The sequence below is a fragment of the Papio anubis genome, chromosome 5 (genome assembly GCF_008728515.1).
Source record: "Papio anubis isolate 15944 chromosome 5, Panubis1.0, whole genome shotgun sequence".
NCBI lineage: Eukaryota > Metazoa > Chordata > Mammalia > Primates > Cercopithecidae > Papio > Papio anubis.
Window position 1 is genome coordinate 69,549,802 of NC_044980.1, and position 20,668 is coordinate 69,570,469.

The 20,668-nt window shown below is 40.0% G+C and overlaps 1 protein-coding gene across 6 annotated transcripts in view; it reads left to right on the forward strand.

The window, feature by feature from the left end:
• Window positions 1-20,668, forward strand: part of IQGAP2 (IQ motif containing GTPase activating protein 2) — a 311,257-nt gene that overhangs the window by 164,930 nt on the left and 125,659 nt on the right. For 4 of the 6 annotated variants that reach the window (XM_031666244.1, XM_031666249.1, XM_031666246.1 and 1 more), the window contains 2 exons: window positions 5,712-5,789; window positions 10,585-10,661. In XM_031666244.1, the coding sequence (XP_031522104.1) occupies window positions 5,712-5,789; window positions 10,585-10,661 (155 nt within the window). Of the gene's footprint in view, window positions 1-5,711; window positions 5,790-7,702; window positions 7,783-10,584; window positions 10,662-20,668 lie in introns of those variants that run through there. The other 2 variants (XM_031666250.1, XM_031666245.1) reach the window with 2 other exon arrangements.

Below are 20,668 nucleotides of genomic sequence, written 5' to 3' on the forward strand. Positions count from 1 at the left end.
GGCAGGAGGGAACCGTGGCCAGCTGTGGCGTGGGAGCCCCTCCTTGCTCAGTTAAGAGAAAAAAACATAAGATGAATGGAAAGGACTCCTCTGTGGATTGACTGCAGAAAGAGGTTTGTTTGTTTTTTTCTTTATTAAATCCATGGAAGTGCCTAGTGTTCTTGATGGAAACGTTGAGTGATTTGCCTTGTAATCATAAAATCTTATTTTAGGGCCTTTTCATTTCTCATACAAAAATGAAAGGAGATAAATATTAGCAAATAGGTAACTCAACTTCCTGATCTTGTATTCTTCAGGACTGAAGCATATCACATAGCCCTTTGCAAGGAGAGCTAAATCATGGGACTAAGGCAAAGATGTTGAAGCATGAGGGAACACTCAATAACCCAGCCCTAGCCCCTCATGCCATCTGGAAACCATGAATTCAGTAAACTCAGGCTCTCGCTGCAGGATCTGCCTAGACTGTAGCCATAAAATATGTCAGCCTTGGCACTGGCAGCTTTGATGACTATCAGTTAGGCAGACAGGAGCTTTTGTGCTACCCCATTCTCTTTGTCTGCCAGCTAATGTACAACCCTGGTTCCTCATTAATTTAGGATTGGAAAGATGTCCTGAGTATTTGATTTCAACTTTCCAGTTATAAGTATTTTTTCCATGGCCACCTCTGCCGTCCACACCAGGTCTGAGTTACATGCCCATGCCATGTGTGCTGCAGCTCCTGACACAGTCTGTCTTGCACATGCCACAGTGTATTGTAAAGCGGGCAGGCACCATATGGGCCTCTATGCCCCATACCCAGTTAATGGTGCAGAGTCTGATCCATAGTAGGTACTTGGGGAATAGCTGTTGGTTAAAGGAATGAATGACAATAGTTTCACATTAGCCAAAGGATTCCATACCTTTTCTTGCCTTCTGTGCTTTATTTGGTACGTACTCAATATGCTGAGTGTGACACTCTTCCTCTAAGAATGGTGCTCAAGCCTCCTGCAGAACCACCTAATGGGTGTGTGTAAAAACTGGATTCCTGGGTCCCACCCCAGACTAGTGAGTCAGGCAGAATCTCTTGACCCAGGAAGCAGTACTCTTAATAACTCACCTGCAGGTGATTCTTTTCTTCTGTGCTTCTAAGGTTTGAGTTGAGAACCACTGCTCTAATAGGTGAATAAACATTAATATAACAAATTGCAATACAATTGTAGGGAAGGAAGATAAAGGTGTACCACAATAGAAATACATATAGGGTAGAATTCATTCATCCATACAACACTTGTCAAGACCCATCGCATGTCAGGCACTATTCTAGGCACTAGCGGTAGAATAGTGAGCCAAGCAGGCAAGGGCTTGGTTTCGTGGTGGTGGGGAGGCGGACTAAGTGAATTTATAGCTGTGAATTGTGATAAGCATCTGAAGGAAGACACGAAAGCTAATGTTATGGGTAGATAGCAACGGCCAGCAGATGGGCTTCTCTGAGGGGGAGTTTACTCTGAGGATGGAAGAGTGAGAAGAAAGTCATCTGTGTGCACTCAGCGGTGGGCATCAGGAAGAACTGTACAAAGAGAGGGAGCTCATTTGTGAGAGACTTGCCACAAGGAGGGAAAGAGCTTGGCCATAGTGGAGTGGTTGAAAGGGACGGTGGTGGAAGATGACGCCAGGAAGAGCAGAGATGAGATTGCACAGCCATGCAGGCCCCATGGAGCACCTGAGATTTCATGCTACGTTGAGGGGACAGCAATCAGAAGCCTTGTGATGCCATATGGTGCAGTTTGTGCTTCAGAAAGATCAGTTGCTGCTATACAGAGAACAAACCAGAAAGAGGATGAGAGGGGACAGAGTCCAGGGAGGGGATAATTCAGTCCAGGTGGCAGTGGCCTGCACAGACAAGAAGTGAACTACTTCAAGAGGGAAAACCAAGGGTGGATCCTGAAAAGGAAATAGAAATGGGTGGAGGGTCATGAGGAGAAGACAACTGGGTGGACAGTGGGAGATGACCAAGGAGGAGGGAGCAGTCTTGTCCATTCTAAGTGGATTGTTGGGTGGTGAAAGGCCAGGAAGGTTTCCATGGTGGGGACTTGAGAGGTTAGAAAGTGGTCCCAGGCAGACTGGGGCAGGCAAGAGAAAGAGGAGTGGACGGAAGGGCCTTCCTTGGGGAGGTTTCAGTCTGACAAGGTTCAAAGATAGTACTCTGAACAGCACCTTGATAATTGTAGGTTTATAATAAATTCTTGTCAAATATGTAGGTGTGCCTTAGATAGGGAAGGCATGCACACAGTGGTTAGCAGTGTGAACTGTAGAATCAAAATACTTCAGAGTCTAGCTTCGCCATTAACTTTGGCTCTCTGAGCCGCGGTTTCCTCACCTGTGAAGTGGGAATACAGATTGAGTATCCCTAATCCAAAAATCCAAGGTGCTCCAATTGACGTGACACTCAAAGGAAATGCTCCTTGGAGCATTTTGGATTTTGGATTTTGGGATTGGGGGTGCTCAGTCAGTATGTCTAATGCAAATATTCCAGAATTTGTAAAAATCAGAAACTTGAAACACTTCTAATGCCAAACATTTCAGATAAGGGATCCTCAACGTAATAGCAACAGTATCTGCCTTTGTAGAGATATTGTGAGGAACAAAATGATCCATGCAGGGCACTTGGCATGGTGCCTGACAGACATGAGCATCTAATGAATATTGGAGGCAGTGTTTGTTCTAAAGTACTTGAGCAGTAAAATAAACATAATATTTGGACTTGAAGTACAAATATTATGTGGTTCTGCAAGGGAGTCTTAACCTTGAGCCTGACTAGTTAGGTCAACTCAAGCATCTTACTGACTTGTGCCCTCAGTTTCCTCATCTGTAAAATAAGCAAATTTGGATAATGTTATTGGTTTCTAAAGTACCTCCTGGTTTTAAAATGTTTTGATTCCAGTGCATAGGATGTTAGCATCCAATGATGACAACGTAGTTCCTCATCTATGCAGTTTAAACTAGATGAACCATGTTTGCTGGTGTAATAGCTCAGCAGTGGAAAAACAACATATACTTCCTGGTCCAATACCTGAAAGAAATCAGGTGTGTGGATAACAGCAACCCTTGGCTAAATCTGACTGTAGACATGTCACCTCATCTAATAGTAATATACAGGACTGGAGTGGGAAGAAAAGACTTGTTAAAGATGATTATCGTGGACTGAGATTATTTCAAGCCTATTTAGAAGACCATTTTCATTCTAAGTGAAGCAAACTCAGTAGACTGACAACGTTATTGCTGCAATTCGCTAACCAAAGTGTGTTTCTTAAGTATGCCAACATGAATCGTAGGGTTCTGAAGTCAGCATTCTCAGGTAGTTTAAAAGGATGAAAGATTTGAAATCTGTCGTTTCATTTGTTGCAGAAATATGACCAAGATAACCACCCTTTTCTTCAGTGCCTCTTAACATGAAGCACTGAACATTTTTCTGACCTTAAATGTAAATGAAAGTTCCAAGCCTAATCTTGTAGTGTAATAATTATAATAACTAATATTTACTGAATTCTTAGGTGCACTTTGCAACTAAATACCTTCCATATATTCTCAGTTTAATCTCTGCAACTCAAAGAAGCATTTTGTGGCTCAGGAACCAAGGTTCAGAAAGATTTGTATCTTTCCTGAGATACTTTGCTAACAAGACCACTAAATACATGGGTGTCTTTGTTATATGATTTGGGATTGTTGGAGCCCACCAGTTTTGGAAACCAGAAACCCTCTGTGGTCAAACAAGATTAGGTTTATTTAACTTGTTGGGCAAGAAAAATGCATACCCATATTGCCACAGGGAAGAGAAATGAGTAGATTTGGTCTTGTGCTGGGTGATTCTAGTAGGGATTTAGGGAAGCAAGAGCCCATTTTCTTTTGGGAGTTGTCAGGAAGTGGGATCAATTTGGTGTCTTGGTAATTTTTATCTAAGAGGTGGGAAGATTGAATAGGAACTTAGTCGTCAGTAAAGAAAGCAGAGTAGCTCATATTAATTGGAAGAGGGGGACATTATTTTGTGGCACAGAGGGTTCTCATACCTGTCTTGGTTCAGACTCCATTGTGGATTGTTTCTATCTTGTTCTTCCATTGTCACAGATTGACCTCGTCTGAAAATTATTTGCATAAACAAATTTTTGCAGAGTTATAAACACTCAAACAGTATGGCCTGACCTGTCAAATCTCTGGACTTTGTTTATTCCTTTTCCTTCTTCCCTTCCTTCAACTCTCCCTTCCTCTACCCACTTCATTAGTAGCTAATTTTTGCCTTCCGAAGAATAATCAAACAATCTAGGTCCTGCATTCTTCTCTGGTAGAGTGTCAGCATAGGGAAGTTTTCAGATCCGGAGGGGTGTAGTCTTGAATCCCACGTCAGCCACTTGACAACTACTTGACTTTAGGCAAATCACATCATCTTTTTGGCCTATCTTTCCACATCTTTAAAAAATAGGAATTTATTCCATTGTGTGAATGCACCAGAGTTTATTTAACCTTAGTCACCCACTAAAGGACATTTCCATTATTCCCAGTCTGGGTCTGTTAAAATAAAGCTGTTATGAACACTGGAAAAAAAGTAGGAATGATAATTACCTTTCAGGGTGTTTTGAAAATTAGGGATAATTTACATAAAGTGATTGGAACACATGGTTCAATCACAAATAGTGGCCACCGTTAAAAAGGCATAAACATTTGTCAAATGTTAATTTGTTTATACTCTATAATTTCTAACAGCAATGAAAATACTTTTTATATAACACACTATTAGATTGTGGAAGGTAACAGAAGGTGGGAAGAGCCAAACTTTCTGAGTGTGATTATCTACTACTGAATGTTAGTTATATGGTAAAACTCACTATAGTTATTGTTTTATATATTTATTAAAAAGTATAATAAATAGATGACATTGTGCTATGCATTTAACTAGTGAAAAACACAGGATCATTTTAAAGTTCTTAATGGTTCATTCCTGATAAACTTTTATGAGCTACAGGCAAGAATGCTATACTTATAGACTGTGCAGAAGGAATGACTATCTGATGAGGGCTATAAAGAAGAAATGGAAGATATACAAAAACTATTTTTATTGTAGGGGTAGGAAAAGATCTTGTTAAATATTTCTGCTAAAGATTTGCTTCTTATATACAAGGCCAAGATCGGGGTTAAAACAGAAGCATCAATACTGAAATTAGTTCTGAATTGTAGGATGGTTTATGTTTTGTTTTTCTCTTTGTATTTTGCTACATTTTCCAGGTTTTCTGCAGAAATATTATATTCATGATTAGAATTTAAAAATGTAGTCTTCTAAAAATCCTGTCTTTTTCTGAAGTTGCTAGGCCTCTCAGCCATGGTTGTCAAAATCTGGACACCATATGTGTGTGTATGTGTGTACACACCCACGCCTGTGTACATGTGTCTCATCAAACATCCTTAAGCATGTGCTAGACATTAAACAGTCTTGGAGATTCTAGTTCAGAATTTACCTCAATTGTGTGAATTATGGAAATTCATGGTTCATCACAGATGGTTGGGATGTTGCCAAGATACAGTCTAGCCTCCTTTCGTGTGTCTCTGTTTTATGTGAACATTAATAGCTCTGTTCCAGGAGAAATACAATTAAAAAGCATCCTGTACATGGAAAAAGTTATTACAAATGACTCACTTTTTGTGTGGTTCCTTCTCTCCTTTTTTCCCTCGTATCCTCATGTTAGAAGTCCGGCCTTCATTTTCGACACACAGATAATACTGTCCAGTGGTTAAGAGCGATGGAGTCTATTGGTCTACCCAAGGTAAGCCTTCACACACTGGAACCTGAACTGGAAAGGCAAAGAGGTAGTACACAAACACCTCTTTAGGAGCAATGACTTTGGAGACTGGGTTATGTTAATGTAGAAATGAGAAATGTGAGAACTAAAAAATATGGAAAGACCCATCCAAAGTAACATATGGCAAGAACTCAGAATGAGGGATGTGCACAGTTTGAGAGTAGCCAGGTAAAAGTGTGTACAAAATAAAGGCAGAACAAGCTATAGCTGGTAGATAGTTGAGCTATCTAAAATAGCCAACTCCCTTTCTTGTATTGCTATTTATACATAAAGATTCTGAGTCTCAGCCAGTTGTGGTGGCTCATACCTGTAATCCCAGCGCTTTGGGAGGCTAAGGTGAGAGAATCACTTGAGGCCAGGAGTTTGAGACCAGCCTGGGCAACATGGCAAAACCCTGTCTCTAAAAAAAAGAAAGAAATCTCGTTGTATTAGTATATATTTTATTACTGTAATTATTATAAATTTTTTTTTTGTAAATTATTGTTATTATTATTTCGAGACAGAGTCTGGCTCTGTCGCCCAGTCTGGATTGCAGTGACTTAATCTCGGCTCACTACCACCTCCACCTCTCACGTTCAAGTGATTCTCCCACCTCAGCCTCCTGAGTAGCTGGGACCACGGGCAAGTAGCTGCTCCACGCCCAGCTAATTTTTGTTTTTGTTTTTGTTTCTGTAGAGACAAGGTTTTGCCGTGTCGGTCAGGCTGGTCTCAGACTCCTGAGCTCAAGCGATCTGTCTGCCACGGCATCCCAAAAGTGCTGGGATTACAGGGATGAGCTACCATGCCTGGCCTATAAATTATTATTATAAATCATTATATCACTTGTAAAGGCTAGGGGGTTATAGCTCTTACTCCTAAAATAGATCTCCTAAATATAATTTACTCAGCAAACAGTCAGTGCTTGTTAAATTCGAAGAGCAGGCATCCTAAAGTCTGTGAGAGAATTAGGCAAGGGAAGGAAATGAGGAAATAATTACATTTGATAAAAATTGTAGAACTATTTTTTAAACTTGTTATTTTGAAATAATTATAGAATCACAGGAAGTTGTAGAAATAGTACTTTTATGTGTATCCTTCATTCAGCTTTCCCCTGCTGGCGACATCTAACTGCAGTACATGTTAAACTGACGTTGGTGTATTAATGTAAACTTGACTACAGACCTTCTTCCATTTTCACCGTTTCACATGCAATTGTTTGTGTGAGTGGGCTTGTGTGTGCATGTATGTGTGATTCTGTGCAGTTTTATCCCATGAATAGATTTGTGTAACCACCACCACAATCAAGACACAGACCCACAGAAGAGTGGTCCTTCTGATTGCATCCCTCCCCCAGCCCTGTTCCCTGGCAACCACTAATATGTTCTCTGTCTCTATAGTTTTGGCATTTTGAGCACAATATATAAGTGTAATCATATAGCAGGTATCCTTTGAATCACATTGTTCCACTCTGTATATGGCTCTTGAGACCCATCTGGGTCAATAGTTTGCTCCTATATGTTGCTTAGTATGTGCAGCTATTTTTTTTTTTTTTTTTTGAGATAGTCTCACTCTGTCACCTGAGCTGGGGTGCGGTGGTGCAATCTTGGCTCACTGCAACCTCCGCCTCCCAGGTTCAAGTGATTCTCCTGTCTCAGCCTCCCAAGTAGCTGGGGTTACAGGTGGGCACCACCACACCTGGCTATTTTTTGTATTTTTAGTAGAGACAGGGTTTCTGCATGATGGCCAGGCTGGTCTCCAACTCCTGACTTCAGGTGATTTGCCCTCCTCAGCCTCCCAAAGTGCTGGGATTACAGGCATGGGCCACCATGCCTGGCCTGTACAGCTATTTTTTTAAAATTATTTAGGAGTGGTCTCGCTGGAGGTCAAGAGGATAAGCTACCGATTTATGAAGACCTCTGTTGTGCCAGGTGTGCAATGAAAAACACCCACCACCACAGAAACAGAAGATTCCTTAAATGTAATTTATTAATGCCTATTTTTAATATAATTATGCTCATATCTGTTTTAGGCCAGTCTCATTTTATCTTGAAATGATCAATGTTTAAATTTTGTTCTGCCATTTTTAATCAAACTATTTTGTCTTCTCCTAAAATGCCCAGAACGTTAAATGCTGTTTCCTTCTAGGAACTGGCTGTAATACATAATTCATGTTTCTGGATTGTGATTTAGCAACTACTAACTAGAGACTGGGTGATAAACAGATTAATAAAAAAGAAATTTAAACAGAATTGTTTTGTATAAGGCAACATCAAATTCAGATCATTTCATTAGATTTGATAGATCTGATGTAAACCTTTTCAAATTATGTGTATTTAGGGCTAAACAAATGGTGTTATGTAGCAGGTTTTATTTTAACGTTGGTTTTTATTATGAAGTCATTGATATATTGCATTGCAGGGGCAAGAGACTGTATACTAAGTTGACTTTGATGTATCATATTTAACTAGTATCCTTTCATTTATCAATAGTAAGTGCTTACTCTGTGCTCAGTATCATGCTAGATGCCGGAAATACAATGCTGCATAAAACATTCTGGTGAACGATAAATTGATCTCATCTCCTTGCTGAAGGAAGATATTTATAATGGCTTTCCAGGAGAAATATAAATATAAAAGGTTCTTGTTTAAAGAAAAGGGAAGAGGCAATTGTAGTTGTTCTCTGCTTACATAGAGAACTTTAAACCGGTAATACTCTTTCTTGTTGTTTTTTGAGACAGAGTCTTGCTCTGTCGCCCAGGCTGTACTGCAGTGGTGCCATCTCGGCTCACTGCAAGCTTCGCCTCCTGGGTTCAAGTGATTCTCCTGCCTCGGCCACCCAAGTAGCTGGGACTATAGGTGTGCTCCACCATGCCCAGCTTTTTTTTTTTTTTTTAATTTTTAGTAGAGACGGGAGTTTCACCATGTTGGTCAGGCTGGTCTTGAACTCCTGACCTTAGGTGATCTACCTGCCTCTGCCTCCCAAAGCACCACCATGCCCACCTAATACTCTTCTGAATTTAGGGATCCTCTTCTCATTGACACTTTAGTAGCAAATGTGTTAAAGGAAAAGTGGAAAGGCTTTTTAAATTTCTTAGGCTACTGCCATTTCTTTAAGTACTTAGTAATTATACATTTTGTAGCTCAAGTAACTTTGCTGCTTTCTTTTCTCAGCTTTTCTCAATGACCAACAGGAAATCGCACTTGAGTATCAAGTGCTACCATATGATACATGATTTTAGTTTTTGATGTCAGTTTTTATAAAATATTTACTTAAAGTAAATAATATCTAAATGATTATCTTAATTTTAAAAGCCTCAAGCTTAATTATTTTTTGTGTGTTCTTAGGAACAGAGAAATTTGGTGCCTCACTCTGAAATCTGTTTCTTTTGTTGATTTGTTTGTTCATTTGTTTTGTTTTGAGACGGAGTTTTATTCTTGTCGCCCAGGCTGGAGTGCAGTGGCACGTGCTTGGCTCACTGCAACCTCTACCTGCTGGGTTCAAGCAATTCTTCTGCCTCAGCCTCCCAAGAAGCTGGGATTACAGTCATGCACCACCATGCCTGGCTAATGTTGGCTAGGCTGGTTTTGAACTCCTGACCTCAGGTGATCCGCCCATGTCAGCATCCCAAAGTGCTGGGATTACAGTCGTGAGCCACTGGACCTGACCTGAAATCTGTTTCTTATCAGGCTGTTAGTTTCAAGTTTAAGAAAAAGAGTATGAAATAGTGTGTATGATAAACCCCCGTGACGCACATTTACCTATGTAACAAACCTCCACATGTACCCCAAACCTAAAATAGAACATTTTAGAAGAAGAAAAAGAGTGTGAAGGTGTATTCAAAACTTTGATGTTCAGACCTTTCAGTCTAGTGATTGCATATTTAGATGATTATCCAAAATAATCAGATGCTCAGAAAATACAGAAATATTCATCATGGTGGCTTATAATAGGGAAAAATTAGAAGCAAAACAAATGTTCAATCATGGATAACTGTCTAAGCTATGGTTCAAAAATATAAAAGAATCATATACATCTATTAAAAATAATCTTATAGAATAATGAAGGGGATGGGAAATAGTTGTGTTCTGTTAAGTGTTTTAAACAGGTTTACACTAAGTACAATTTTGTTTTCACATGCACACATATATATAAACCTAAAAAAATCAGAGACATACAGAAAAAAAGACCAGAAGAAAAATAGGGACAAAATTGCTAATAGTGACAATCTGGGAGGTGTGGTCATAGGTGTTTTTCCTTCACACCTTATATACTTTCCAGATTTTATTTGGTGAAAATGTATTACTTTAAACAGATTTTTTTAAATGTGTATGTGTTGTATATGCCTGTATACATGTGTACAGAGCACATATGACAAGATTTTAACAATGCAATAAAGTGGATAATAAAAAGGACACCCTTCTCAGGCCCATGGGACCTCTGGGAAGTCAGGAGTGTGAAGGCTATAGGAGGCAGAGCCCACATGTGCTCACATGCCTGTGAAATGAAACACTGCCACTAACACTGAGGACACAGCCTTCTTGGAGTAGCTGGCTGGGGACCCCACTATCCTCCTGTGGACCACTCTTAGGCGTGCTGTCAGGCAGGGGTCCAGATAGGGTGATTGGTCTATCTACAGCAAGATGAAGCAATGGCGGAGAGGTTCCTCTATATTTAAATAATTATAGGATAGCAAGGACAATCAAAATAGGATCATTTTGGGAAGTTAAAATACTTGTGAGAAGCAAAACATATAATAAACATTGTTTCTTTTGTTTTCCAGATATTTTATCCAGAAACAACAGATGTCTATGATCGGAAAAACATACCAAGAATGATATATTGCATTCACGCACTGAGGTAGGGAGAAAATGCAGCTAAAAGGCGCTCGAAAAAGTAGATTTAAATAAAACTAAAATTTCCATTTTAAAAGAGGTTTTAAGTTACTTTAATAGTTTGAAGAACTTTTTATTAGATTCCATTGTTTTGGATTTGCTAACAAAATTAAAATAATGGTCACATATAAGTAGTCTTTGAACTTGAAAAATGTTTTTCTGATTTTTAAATCTAACTCAAATTAGAAAATCAGAAAATGAATGAAACCTATTAAATATAATAAAGAGAGAATTTAGGTTGAAAAGTCTAGAAATCCAACTGTAATGTACTACTATATTCTTGAGTTATGACCTAGTTTACAAATATAATGCGGATATATCAAATCAGCAGCTTTAATAGTCATTATAATTTTGGTTTAATGAGTTAAAATTATAATTTAGTTCAATTCTTATAGATTAAGAAAATATAATGCTAAGAATACTTTCTTTTGATCTTTTGTTCAATAGAATTTGTACCCTAAGGATAAAGAAGAAACATAGTAGTTGGTGTAAATTAGTCAAATCAAGACACATTCATTATTTTAAAGCAGTTGTTCAATAACTTGAATTTTGAAAATGCTGAAATTCTGCTAGTTCACAGATTACATTTTATCTTATTGGCCTGGAAGAAATTTGATTTTTAGATGGTAACAAAGATTATTCTAAAAATCCAGTTTGTGGCTATTGTCTTGAGTGTACACAGGTAATGGTTTTGGAAGACTTCATGACTGATTACATTTTAAATTGCTTTCAGAACATCTGCCTTGTGTTTTTATCACTAGAAGTCATTTTCCTGGCAGAGTACTCTGCCTAGAGGTTTACATTGACTTCTTCCTGGCTCTTTTCCTCTCCAAAGGAAAATGCTTCTACAATAATTCATGGTGGTGTTGGCTTTCTAGAGAAGAAATTTGATTATGTCATGTAATTTGACTTTTTCTCCTAGTCAGTACTTACGGGATTGCTTTGGAAGATGACAGTTGCTAGAAATACAGACCAAGTGTAGGTGACTTTGCTATGGTTTTTTTTATTCTAATAACTTAGAACAACTGGTTAAAAAAAGAAAACAACGATAAAAACAAACCTACTTCAATGCTGCCTTCTCAGATGTGGCTAGAGTATCATTGTGCCACAGGTTTTCCAGAAGCTGCTTGTGCAAAAGTGCTTATGTTGAGGAATATTTTCAACCTCTGTTGCCCAATATTCTTTATTAAATATTTTTCAGATCTTAGAATGATCACTTAACACTGTAGTTAGTACTGGGTCTGTGACCTGCTAAGCCAGCCACCACTAGTTAATGCCATTGCTATATGTGTGCATCATAGTGCTAATCTCTAGTTCTGTCACATGCTCATGGGCTATCTTGTGTAAGTTTCAACTGATTTTCTGAAGTAGACAACTGGGACATTCATGTTAAGGAACTTATAAACAAATGGTATGCTAAGTTCCTTTCTGGTGATATCATGGTTCTCCTAAAGGAGCTATATAGAGCTACACTTAGACTTACATGAGTGTTTGCCATGGTTTTAACAATGGCTTGAATGGCTTGGTAAACAAAGAAAAAACAACTTTTTGTTTATTATTGCCAATTGTATACAAATATTGATGTGACATTTTCCAGGACTGTGTTTTGTAGTTACTCATCCTAGACATCTGCATTACTTTTACTCATCCTGGAGGGGATCCCTCTTGGGGCATGTCATTCACCAGATCTGATCTTAAGTAGGATATTTTATCTTCAAAAGCAGTATTTATTTAGTAAATAGCATTCTCCTCACTTTTCTTTATTCTAAATTATTGTATAGCTGCCTCTCACTATGGAACCGAGAAGTCCCAAGTGTATCTGAAGCTTTTTCCACCAAAACTTGTTCCTGCTGTGATTTAAAATGCAGTCAGTCACTCAAAAGGAGGCTGATATTCTGTTTTGTTGTGCAACACACATTTGGAAGCTGAGGAGCAATCCTCTAATAAATACAGTGGGTTTAATAAATACTCTTGCTGCATAGTTAGAAGTGATGATGGAAATGAACTAACATGTCTTCAGTTTTTATATCCTGGTTGCAAATACAGCACTGCTACTGTATTTGAGAGTTGTTATTACCTGGTAGAGTAATTAGGCAGGTCAGAGATTCTGATTATAGCTGAGAAGCCAGCAAGGAAATTTCCTCTAGGAAGTTAAGCTTGCCAGGCGCTCCCTTCTTCCTGCCCCAGCCTGTGGACCTGACTTGATCTAAAAGTTAGCTCTTAGCCCTGACCAAACTTGTCTCCTATTCCCTGTCATCATGATTTGGGCTTAACAATCTAACTTCTCCTGGGTGCTTACCCTTGCTTCCTGTTTGTATCTGTGTTTCCCTTTTCCTGCCTGCCCCTCACCTTTTCGTTTTATTTCTGATCCCAGTCTCGTGTCCTACCACTCACCAATCGCTGTGTCAGTTTAGCTTGGTGTTCTCAAGCCAGACTCCGTGAACATTACCACAGCAGCAAAGGGGGGAAATTCTCAAGCTTCACCTAATGTGGACAGACTCATGTTAGTGGTAGATGGCATCTTTTTTCTTTTTTTTTTTTTTTTTTTTGAGAGGGAGTCTCACTCTGTCACCAGGCTGGAGTGCAGTGGTGCCATCTCAGCTTGCTGCAACCTCCACCTCCCAGGTTCAAGCGATTCTCCTGCCTCAGCCTCCTGAGTAGCTGGGACTACAGGCATGCACTACCATGCCCAGCTAATTTTTGTATTTTTAGTAGAGATGGGGTTTCACCATGTTGGTCAGGATGGTCTCGATCTCTTGAGCTCGTGATCTGCCTGCCTCAGCCTCCCAGCGTGCTAGGATTACAGGCATCAGCCACCACGCCCGGCCACATCATTCTTTTTCTAAAGAAATGTTTGTCTTTTTCTCATTTTTTTCAAAAGTAATGTATGCTCATTGTGGAAAAAAATGGAAAATTCTGGAAGAATGTTAAAGAAAAAGCTAAAATACCCACTATCTCAACACCAAGTCAAAAACCACTGTTACTATTTTGATATCTTTGAACTTAAAGTGCATACTGCCTATGGCATGTTTTATTTTTGTGGCTTCTTTTGGAATGTTATAAAGCCTCTGCCTTGAAAAGGAACCAGTTCGAGAGTGAGAGCCTTGCTAACTAGTTACTATACTAATTTTTTTAAAATATCTGGAGGCCTTTTATGCAAGGATAAGAAACTTTTTTGACATGTGGTTTAGTGCCCACTTTATTAAAGATTTATAATAAATGATATTAAACAACTGTTATTTGTTTAAACAGTCATGCAAGTGAATTCCTTGAAAGAATTGAAATAATGTAGTAGAACTAACGTTTTGAGTTCTTCAGATACCTTAAAGAGCAGGTGAAATGCCCAGGTACGTTATTACAAACTTACGACAGTGGAAGCTATTCTGTAAGGCCCATACTGCAAGTTTCACTCATTTTGTTTATTATTTATAACTAGTTTTGTCCTAGGCTATTATGTTATTTTGATACCTACCCAGAATTGACATACTCTTCATGGCACCAGAAACAAAAGAATACCCCTTCAGACCTGCCATGATTACAGATCTGGGTTTCGGATGGATCACCTGTGGGTCAGAACATGGTGCAACTTTGGGTTCTTCTCCTATGGTGAGTCAGACCCTGGCCACAGGCATTAGGCTAAACTTTCCTTGTGTTTTTTGTTTTTTTTTTTTTTTTATTTTTCAATCAGACCGCATTTAAGTACCTGGCTTTCAGGTAGGTTTTTATTTACAGTCTGGTCCCTGCCCCTGCCCCACTTCCCCATCACCCTGAAATAATTTTCTTTCTTAAGTCTCACTTGACCAGCATTGTATAATCCATTGTCCTGTCATAATGATGTATTGACCTGATCCATTAACATTATTAAAAGCTTATGTATGCCTTTTAAATATTTTTTTTTTTTAATTAGTTGTGCTTTCTAGAGTTTTTCATCCCCTGGGAGATAAGGGATTGACTGTATCCAGTGATCCTTAGGCTTTGGGGCTGATTTATCGTCTCAGATCATGTTTCTAGTCCTGCCTTCTCTTAGTTAGTGGATGTGACCACCAGTGCTAGACCCTCTTTCTACCCGGTGTTTCTGTCACCACCTATGCTTCTTGGTTCTTCCTTATCTTGGGGCACTTCCTTTGTTTTCTGGGACTATTTAGTTTACTCAAAGTTCCTGGTCTTTATTCTTTCATGTAGTATAAATAGTATAAAAATATCTATATATAAACAAATATAGGCCAGGCGTTGTGGCTCATGCCTGTAATCCCAGCACTTTGGGAGGCTGAGGCAGACAGATCATGTGAGGTTGGGAGGTTTTTTTTTGAGACGGAGTCTCGCTCTGTCGCCCGGGCTGGAGTGCAGTGGCGTGATCTCGGCTCACTGCAAGCTCCGCCTTTGGGTTCATGCCATTCTCCTGCCTCAGCCTCCCGAGTAGCTGAGACTACAGGCGCCCGCCACCACGACCGGCTAATTTTTTTTTTTTTTTTTTTTTTGTATTTTTAGTAGAGATGGGGTTTCACCGTGTTAGCCAGGATGGTCTTGATCTCCTGACCTCATGATCCACCTGCCTCGGCCTCCCAAAGTGCTGGGATTACAGGCGTGAGCCACTGCGCCTGGCCAAGGTCGGGAGTTTAAAATCAGCCTGGCCATGATGGTGAAACCTCGTCTCTACCAAAAATACAAAAATTAGCCAAGTGTGGTGGCAGGTGCCTGTAATCACAACTACTCGGGAGGCTGAGGCAGGAGAATTGCTTGAACCTGGGAGGCAGAGGTTGCAGTGAGCCGAGATTGTGCCATTGCACTCTAGCCTGGGCAACAGAGCAAGACTCCATCTCAATTTTTAAAAAAAAAAAGCACGGTGGCACACACCTGTAGTCCTAGCTACTCAGGAGGCTGAGGCAGGAGAATGGAACTGGGAGGCAGAGGTTGTGATGAGCCAAGATCGCGCCACTGCACTCCAGCCTGGGCAACAGATTGAGACTCCATCTCAAAGAATAACAACAACAACAACAAAAAAAAACAGATATAGAAGGAACAAAGTACTTGTGTTTTAATAATGCTCCCCAACTTGTTAAAGTCAATAGAAATACACTTTCGCTATTTATCTCTTTTTTTATTACAACTTCCTTTTTGGACGTTGTATATTATTCTCTTGATTATTGTTTTGAACCTGTGGCCTTTCTCAGACTTAACCAAGATTAATATCTCTTTCTTTTTGATGAACCAGATTGTTTCAGCTTGGTCAATCTGAGCTCTTTCTGGCCCACTTCCTTGTCCCTGACATTCTTTGAAACTGACATTCTTTGAAATATCCTTGTTCGTGGTCACAACGGGATGTTCCGGTCCTATCCTGATTATTTCTGCTTCAAGATGTGGAACCAACCACTCTCTAGGGAATCCTCTTAAAAGTCGGGTGTTTATATTGGTTTTTCAAATTTAACCTTATTAGCTTACTGGATTCTGCTTTTCTTGCTGTCTGGTTTATTTGACCATTGAGATTCTTCTATATGGGCAGCCACAAACTGAAGCCGTGTCTGCCTCTCCTCTGTGATAGGATTACTCTTCCTGCTGCTGATACTGTAGCTATGTCACAGCCGCCATGTTTTCAGGTGCAATGGTGATGCCATGGCTCTGGCAGACCCACTTCTGCTTCACCAGCCGTCGGAGTACCCTGGCAGTTTTGTGGAGGAGAGTTCGTCTAGCCAGCTCCCACACAGCCAGGTGGCTGTCTTGCTTCCCAGGTGGCCTTTGAACCTGCTCCTCAGGCATTAATGCGTAACTTTCCTTGTCTTCACACTCTGTTCCCTTAGAACCCTTTCCTTCCCTAAGAAACTGATTGAACCCTTATATCAGATTGATTATATCTCTAACAGTGAACATATTTGCATTTATAAATAAGATTTCTAAAGACAGTTTCTTAGCCCAAAGGACAGGCTCTATTCCTAGGTTCTCAGAAGGGATATCTGGAGATGGCAGTATTTGGGAGTAAGGTGAGGGAGGCAGTTGCACCTGCTTATTTCTTTCAAGTCCTTCCTTGTTCAGAATTCTCTCTGTGCTCTGAACCATTCCCTTCCCTTTCCTCCTCTTTCTGTCCTAAATTAGTATAGCTGTTGTGCCTATCTTCCTAAATTCTGAGCTCTTAAGAGTCTGTGAACCACATCTTGTTACCTCATACAGCTTATGTGCCATTGATTCCAAGTTAAAGTCTCTGGAGTTTGCATATTTAACTCTTCAGGAGGTTTAACTAAACTAATTTCCCTATGATAAGGCTGCCTCAGGATTCCTTTGCTTTGGGGCTGAAAATTAGGTATAGAACCCTGGATTTTGATATGATATTGGCAGTGATATATGTGACTAAGATGGAAAATTTTGGCTCAGTAAATAAAACTATTTCAAACATGGAGTCTGTGTGGGGAAATTCTGTGTGGGGAGATTCTTGGCATTGGAAAAAGTAAGAAAACCACTTTCATAGGTTATCATTAAGCGTTTGTATACAAAGGACACATTTTTATAACAAAGAATAGTAAGAACAAAGGCTAACACAAATGGAGCTTTTAACTATGTGCCTGGTACTGCACAAAATACTGTGCTGGTATAATCTCATTTTATCTTCATAATGTATCTGTGCAGTGGTCACTATTATTAGTCCCATTTTATTACCAAGGCAGTTGAGGAATAGAGAGGCTGCCGAAGGTCACACAGTTAGTAAAAACCAGGAGGTGTGAGAAATGAACCTGTGCTACTATGAATTCAGCCAGCCAATGGCTTCAAAAGAAGTCAATTATTTCCCTACTTCTAAGAAAGTTAAAAGAACACCGGTATCAGACTTGAACTTCAGCACAGGCCTCTCAGCTCTTATATTTAACATGTTTTAAATGAAGAATCATGGAACTTGAGAACGGGAAGGGCCTTGGGAAGTTATTGTAGTCTAAGTCATTCATTTCACAGATAAGGGAACTGAAAGCTTGGGTGACGTGACTTGCTCTTAGTCACACATTGAGGTTTTACCAGTTTGGGGGCCAGGATTCAGGGCTTCTGGATTCTAGTCCCATGGTCTTTCCGCTCTACCATGAGGCTTTGATACACAAACATTCATCCCACATGTTATGGTACAAAATGAGCTACACATAATGTGATCCAAGAAAGCTGAAATAAATTTAGCTGCGGGCCGGGCGCGGTGGCTCAAGCCTATAATCCCAGCACTTTGGGAGGCCGAGACGGGCAGATCACGAGGTCAGGAGATCGAGACCATCCTGACTAACACGGTGAAACCCCGTCTCTACTAAAAATACAAAAAATGAGCCAGGCGAGGTGGCGGGCGCCTGTAGTCCCAGCTACTCGGGAGGCTGAGGCAGGAGAATGGTGTGAACCCGGGAGGCGGAGCTTGCAGTGAGCTGAGATCCGGTCACTGCACTCTAGCCTGGGCGACACAGCGAGACTCCATCTCAAAAAAAATAAATAAATAAATTTAGCTGCTGCCTTTTAAGTTTGCATTTCATTACTATAGTACCTTTTAGTGTATATCTTGAAAGTAGTAGAAAAAACTAATACCACTAGTTTTATCTAGAAAGTGGTAGAAAAAACTAATGCCATGTGATTTTGGCAGTGAGGTATGTGACTAAGATGGAAAAATTTGGTTCAGTAGATAAAACAACAACAACAACTACTACTATCTACTACTTTCATGATATACACTACATGGTATTTTTTAAAACTTTCTTTATTGCTTCCTGGACTTTAAGTGATATTGTTTGTACAAGTAGGAGCACATGGGTCAATGAGACGGTAGCTGCCTCTGAGCAACCCCTCCGTTGCTGGCCTCACTCAGCTGCACAGGTGTGCTGTAGCTTTTGGTATGGTAAGAGGCTTGCTACTTCACAGAAAGTGCTCCCTTAGACATAAGAAGCGAAGGTGACATTAATTCCACGACTGCCTTTGGAATGTTCTCAGCCCTTTGACTTGGCTGTTAGGTACCAAACGGTGCTTAATAAAGTAACTGTTGAAGAGCTACATGAGTTTGGTATTTTTTCTGTTCAATGGGCTTTTTTTTTTTTTTTTTTTAAGATTAAGGCTTGATTTCCTATATACTTCAGGTAATGAGCAACCTCATTTTAATTTAAATGCTTGGGAAAGAGTAGTTTGCTATTGCTGTTTTTTTTTCAGCATGGGAAAACTGGGTAAACACAGTTTCCTGATAAACTTTTGCCCGTTTGAGTAATCGGCTGGGAAGCACCTCCCACACAGAGATTAGGTATAAAACGCCCACACCATGAAAAGTGATCTTTCCAAAGCTAACAGTTTAAACCTCAACATCAGTGATTTAAAAAAAAAAAAAAAAAAAAGGTTGAAAATTGAGGCCAAACAGAAACTATACAATATATATTTTAAGTTTTTAGTAAATGAGATTTTTTGATATATACAAATGAGATCTTTACCTGACCAATATTAGCTTAAGAAAATATCAGACTTAAATTTAAAAGCAAAGATTCTTCCATCTTCAGAAAGCTAACTTCTCAGCACCACCTTGTGGTAACTTTTACTTAAGCCAGGATGTTTGTTTATTGTAAGATTTATATTAATATTACATTGTACAATGGAGAAATAAAAAGTGACATTGGAAATAGCTGTCTAACTTCTTTATCATCAAAGGGGAAAAATTAACACTTTGGTATAAACATTTTAATTCATGTTACCATCAAACCTATACTCTGTGGTAGCCTAAGTACCTTAATTTAGGGATAGCATGGTAGAGAAAAATTTTTTGTTGTGTGTGTGTTTTTTTGTTTTTTTGAGACGGAATCTCACTCTGTTGCCCAGGCTGGAGGTGCAGTGGCACCATCTTGGCTCACTGCAAGCTCCGCCTCCTGGGTTCATGCCATTGTCCTGCCTCAGCCTCTGGAGTAGCTGGGACTACAGGCTCCCACCATCACACCCAGCTAATTTTTTGTATTTTTAGTAGAGTCGGGGTTTCACCAGGTTAGCCAGGATGGTCTCAATCTCCTGACCTCATGATCCACCTGCCTCAGCCTCCCAAAATGCTGGGATTACAGACGTGAGCCACCGCGCCCGGCCTTGTTGTGTTTTTTGAGATGGGGTCTCACTCTGTCATCCAGGCTGGAATGCCGTGGCACAATCTTGGCTCACTGCAACCTCTGTCTCCCTGGTTCAGGCAATTCTCCTGCCTCAGCCTCCTTAGTAGCTGGGATTACAGGCATGTGCCACCATGCCCAGATAATTTTTGTATTTTTAGTAGAGAAGGCATTTCACCATGTCGACCAGGCCGGTCTCGAACTCCTGACCTCAAATGATCAGCCTGCCTTGGCCTCCCAAAGTGCTGGGATTACAGGCATGAGCCACCGTGCACAGCCGAGAAAAATATTTTTATATAGAAGCTGTTCTGAAAATAGTAATTAAATGAATGAATGGATGAACAGAGCATAATGTGAAAACAGTTGCATCAAGATCATTGAGCACAGCTGTCTTATCCCCTTTCCAAAACTGACATGAAATTAACTACAGTAATAACTTTTAAAAAATACATTTGCAATAAAAATGCCATCTACTAACCAGAAATTTGAACAACTCCTAACATGAAGTGAACAGACAGAATTTGATTGACTGAGAAACAAATTGGGAGAAGATCACAGCCCACAAAACACTGGGGGATGCAGCAGAGGTAGGAGCTGTCGTGAGGTTTGCTCCATGCAAAGGGGACAGCAAGGAAAAGAAGAACTTCAAAGTGAACAATCGTCAGGCTGGGACCAGCAGAACTGTATGGCCCTTCCCTAAAGCAGCAAGTGTAGATGCTGATAGCAGGAGAGCATGCCGGTACCCAAGACAGCTAATGACCTCAAGAAGGGATAGAGAGTCCCCAGCCTGAGAAGGAAAGACTCTGGTTCCCTCGTGGCATCATTTCCATTGCTCTCTACAGTTTCTTAATGCTGGCTCCTGACATGGGGATCTGCAGTGAATGACCAACAAAAAGCA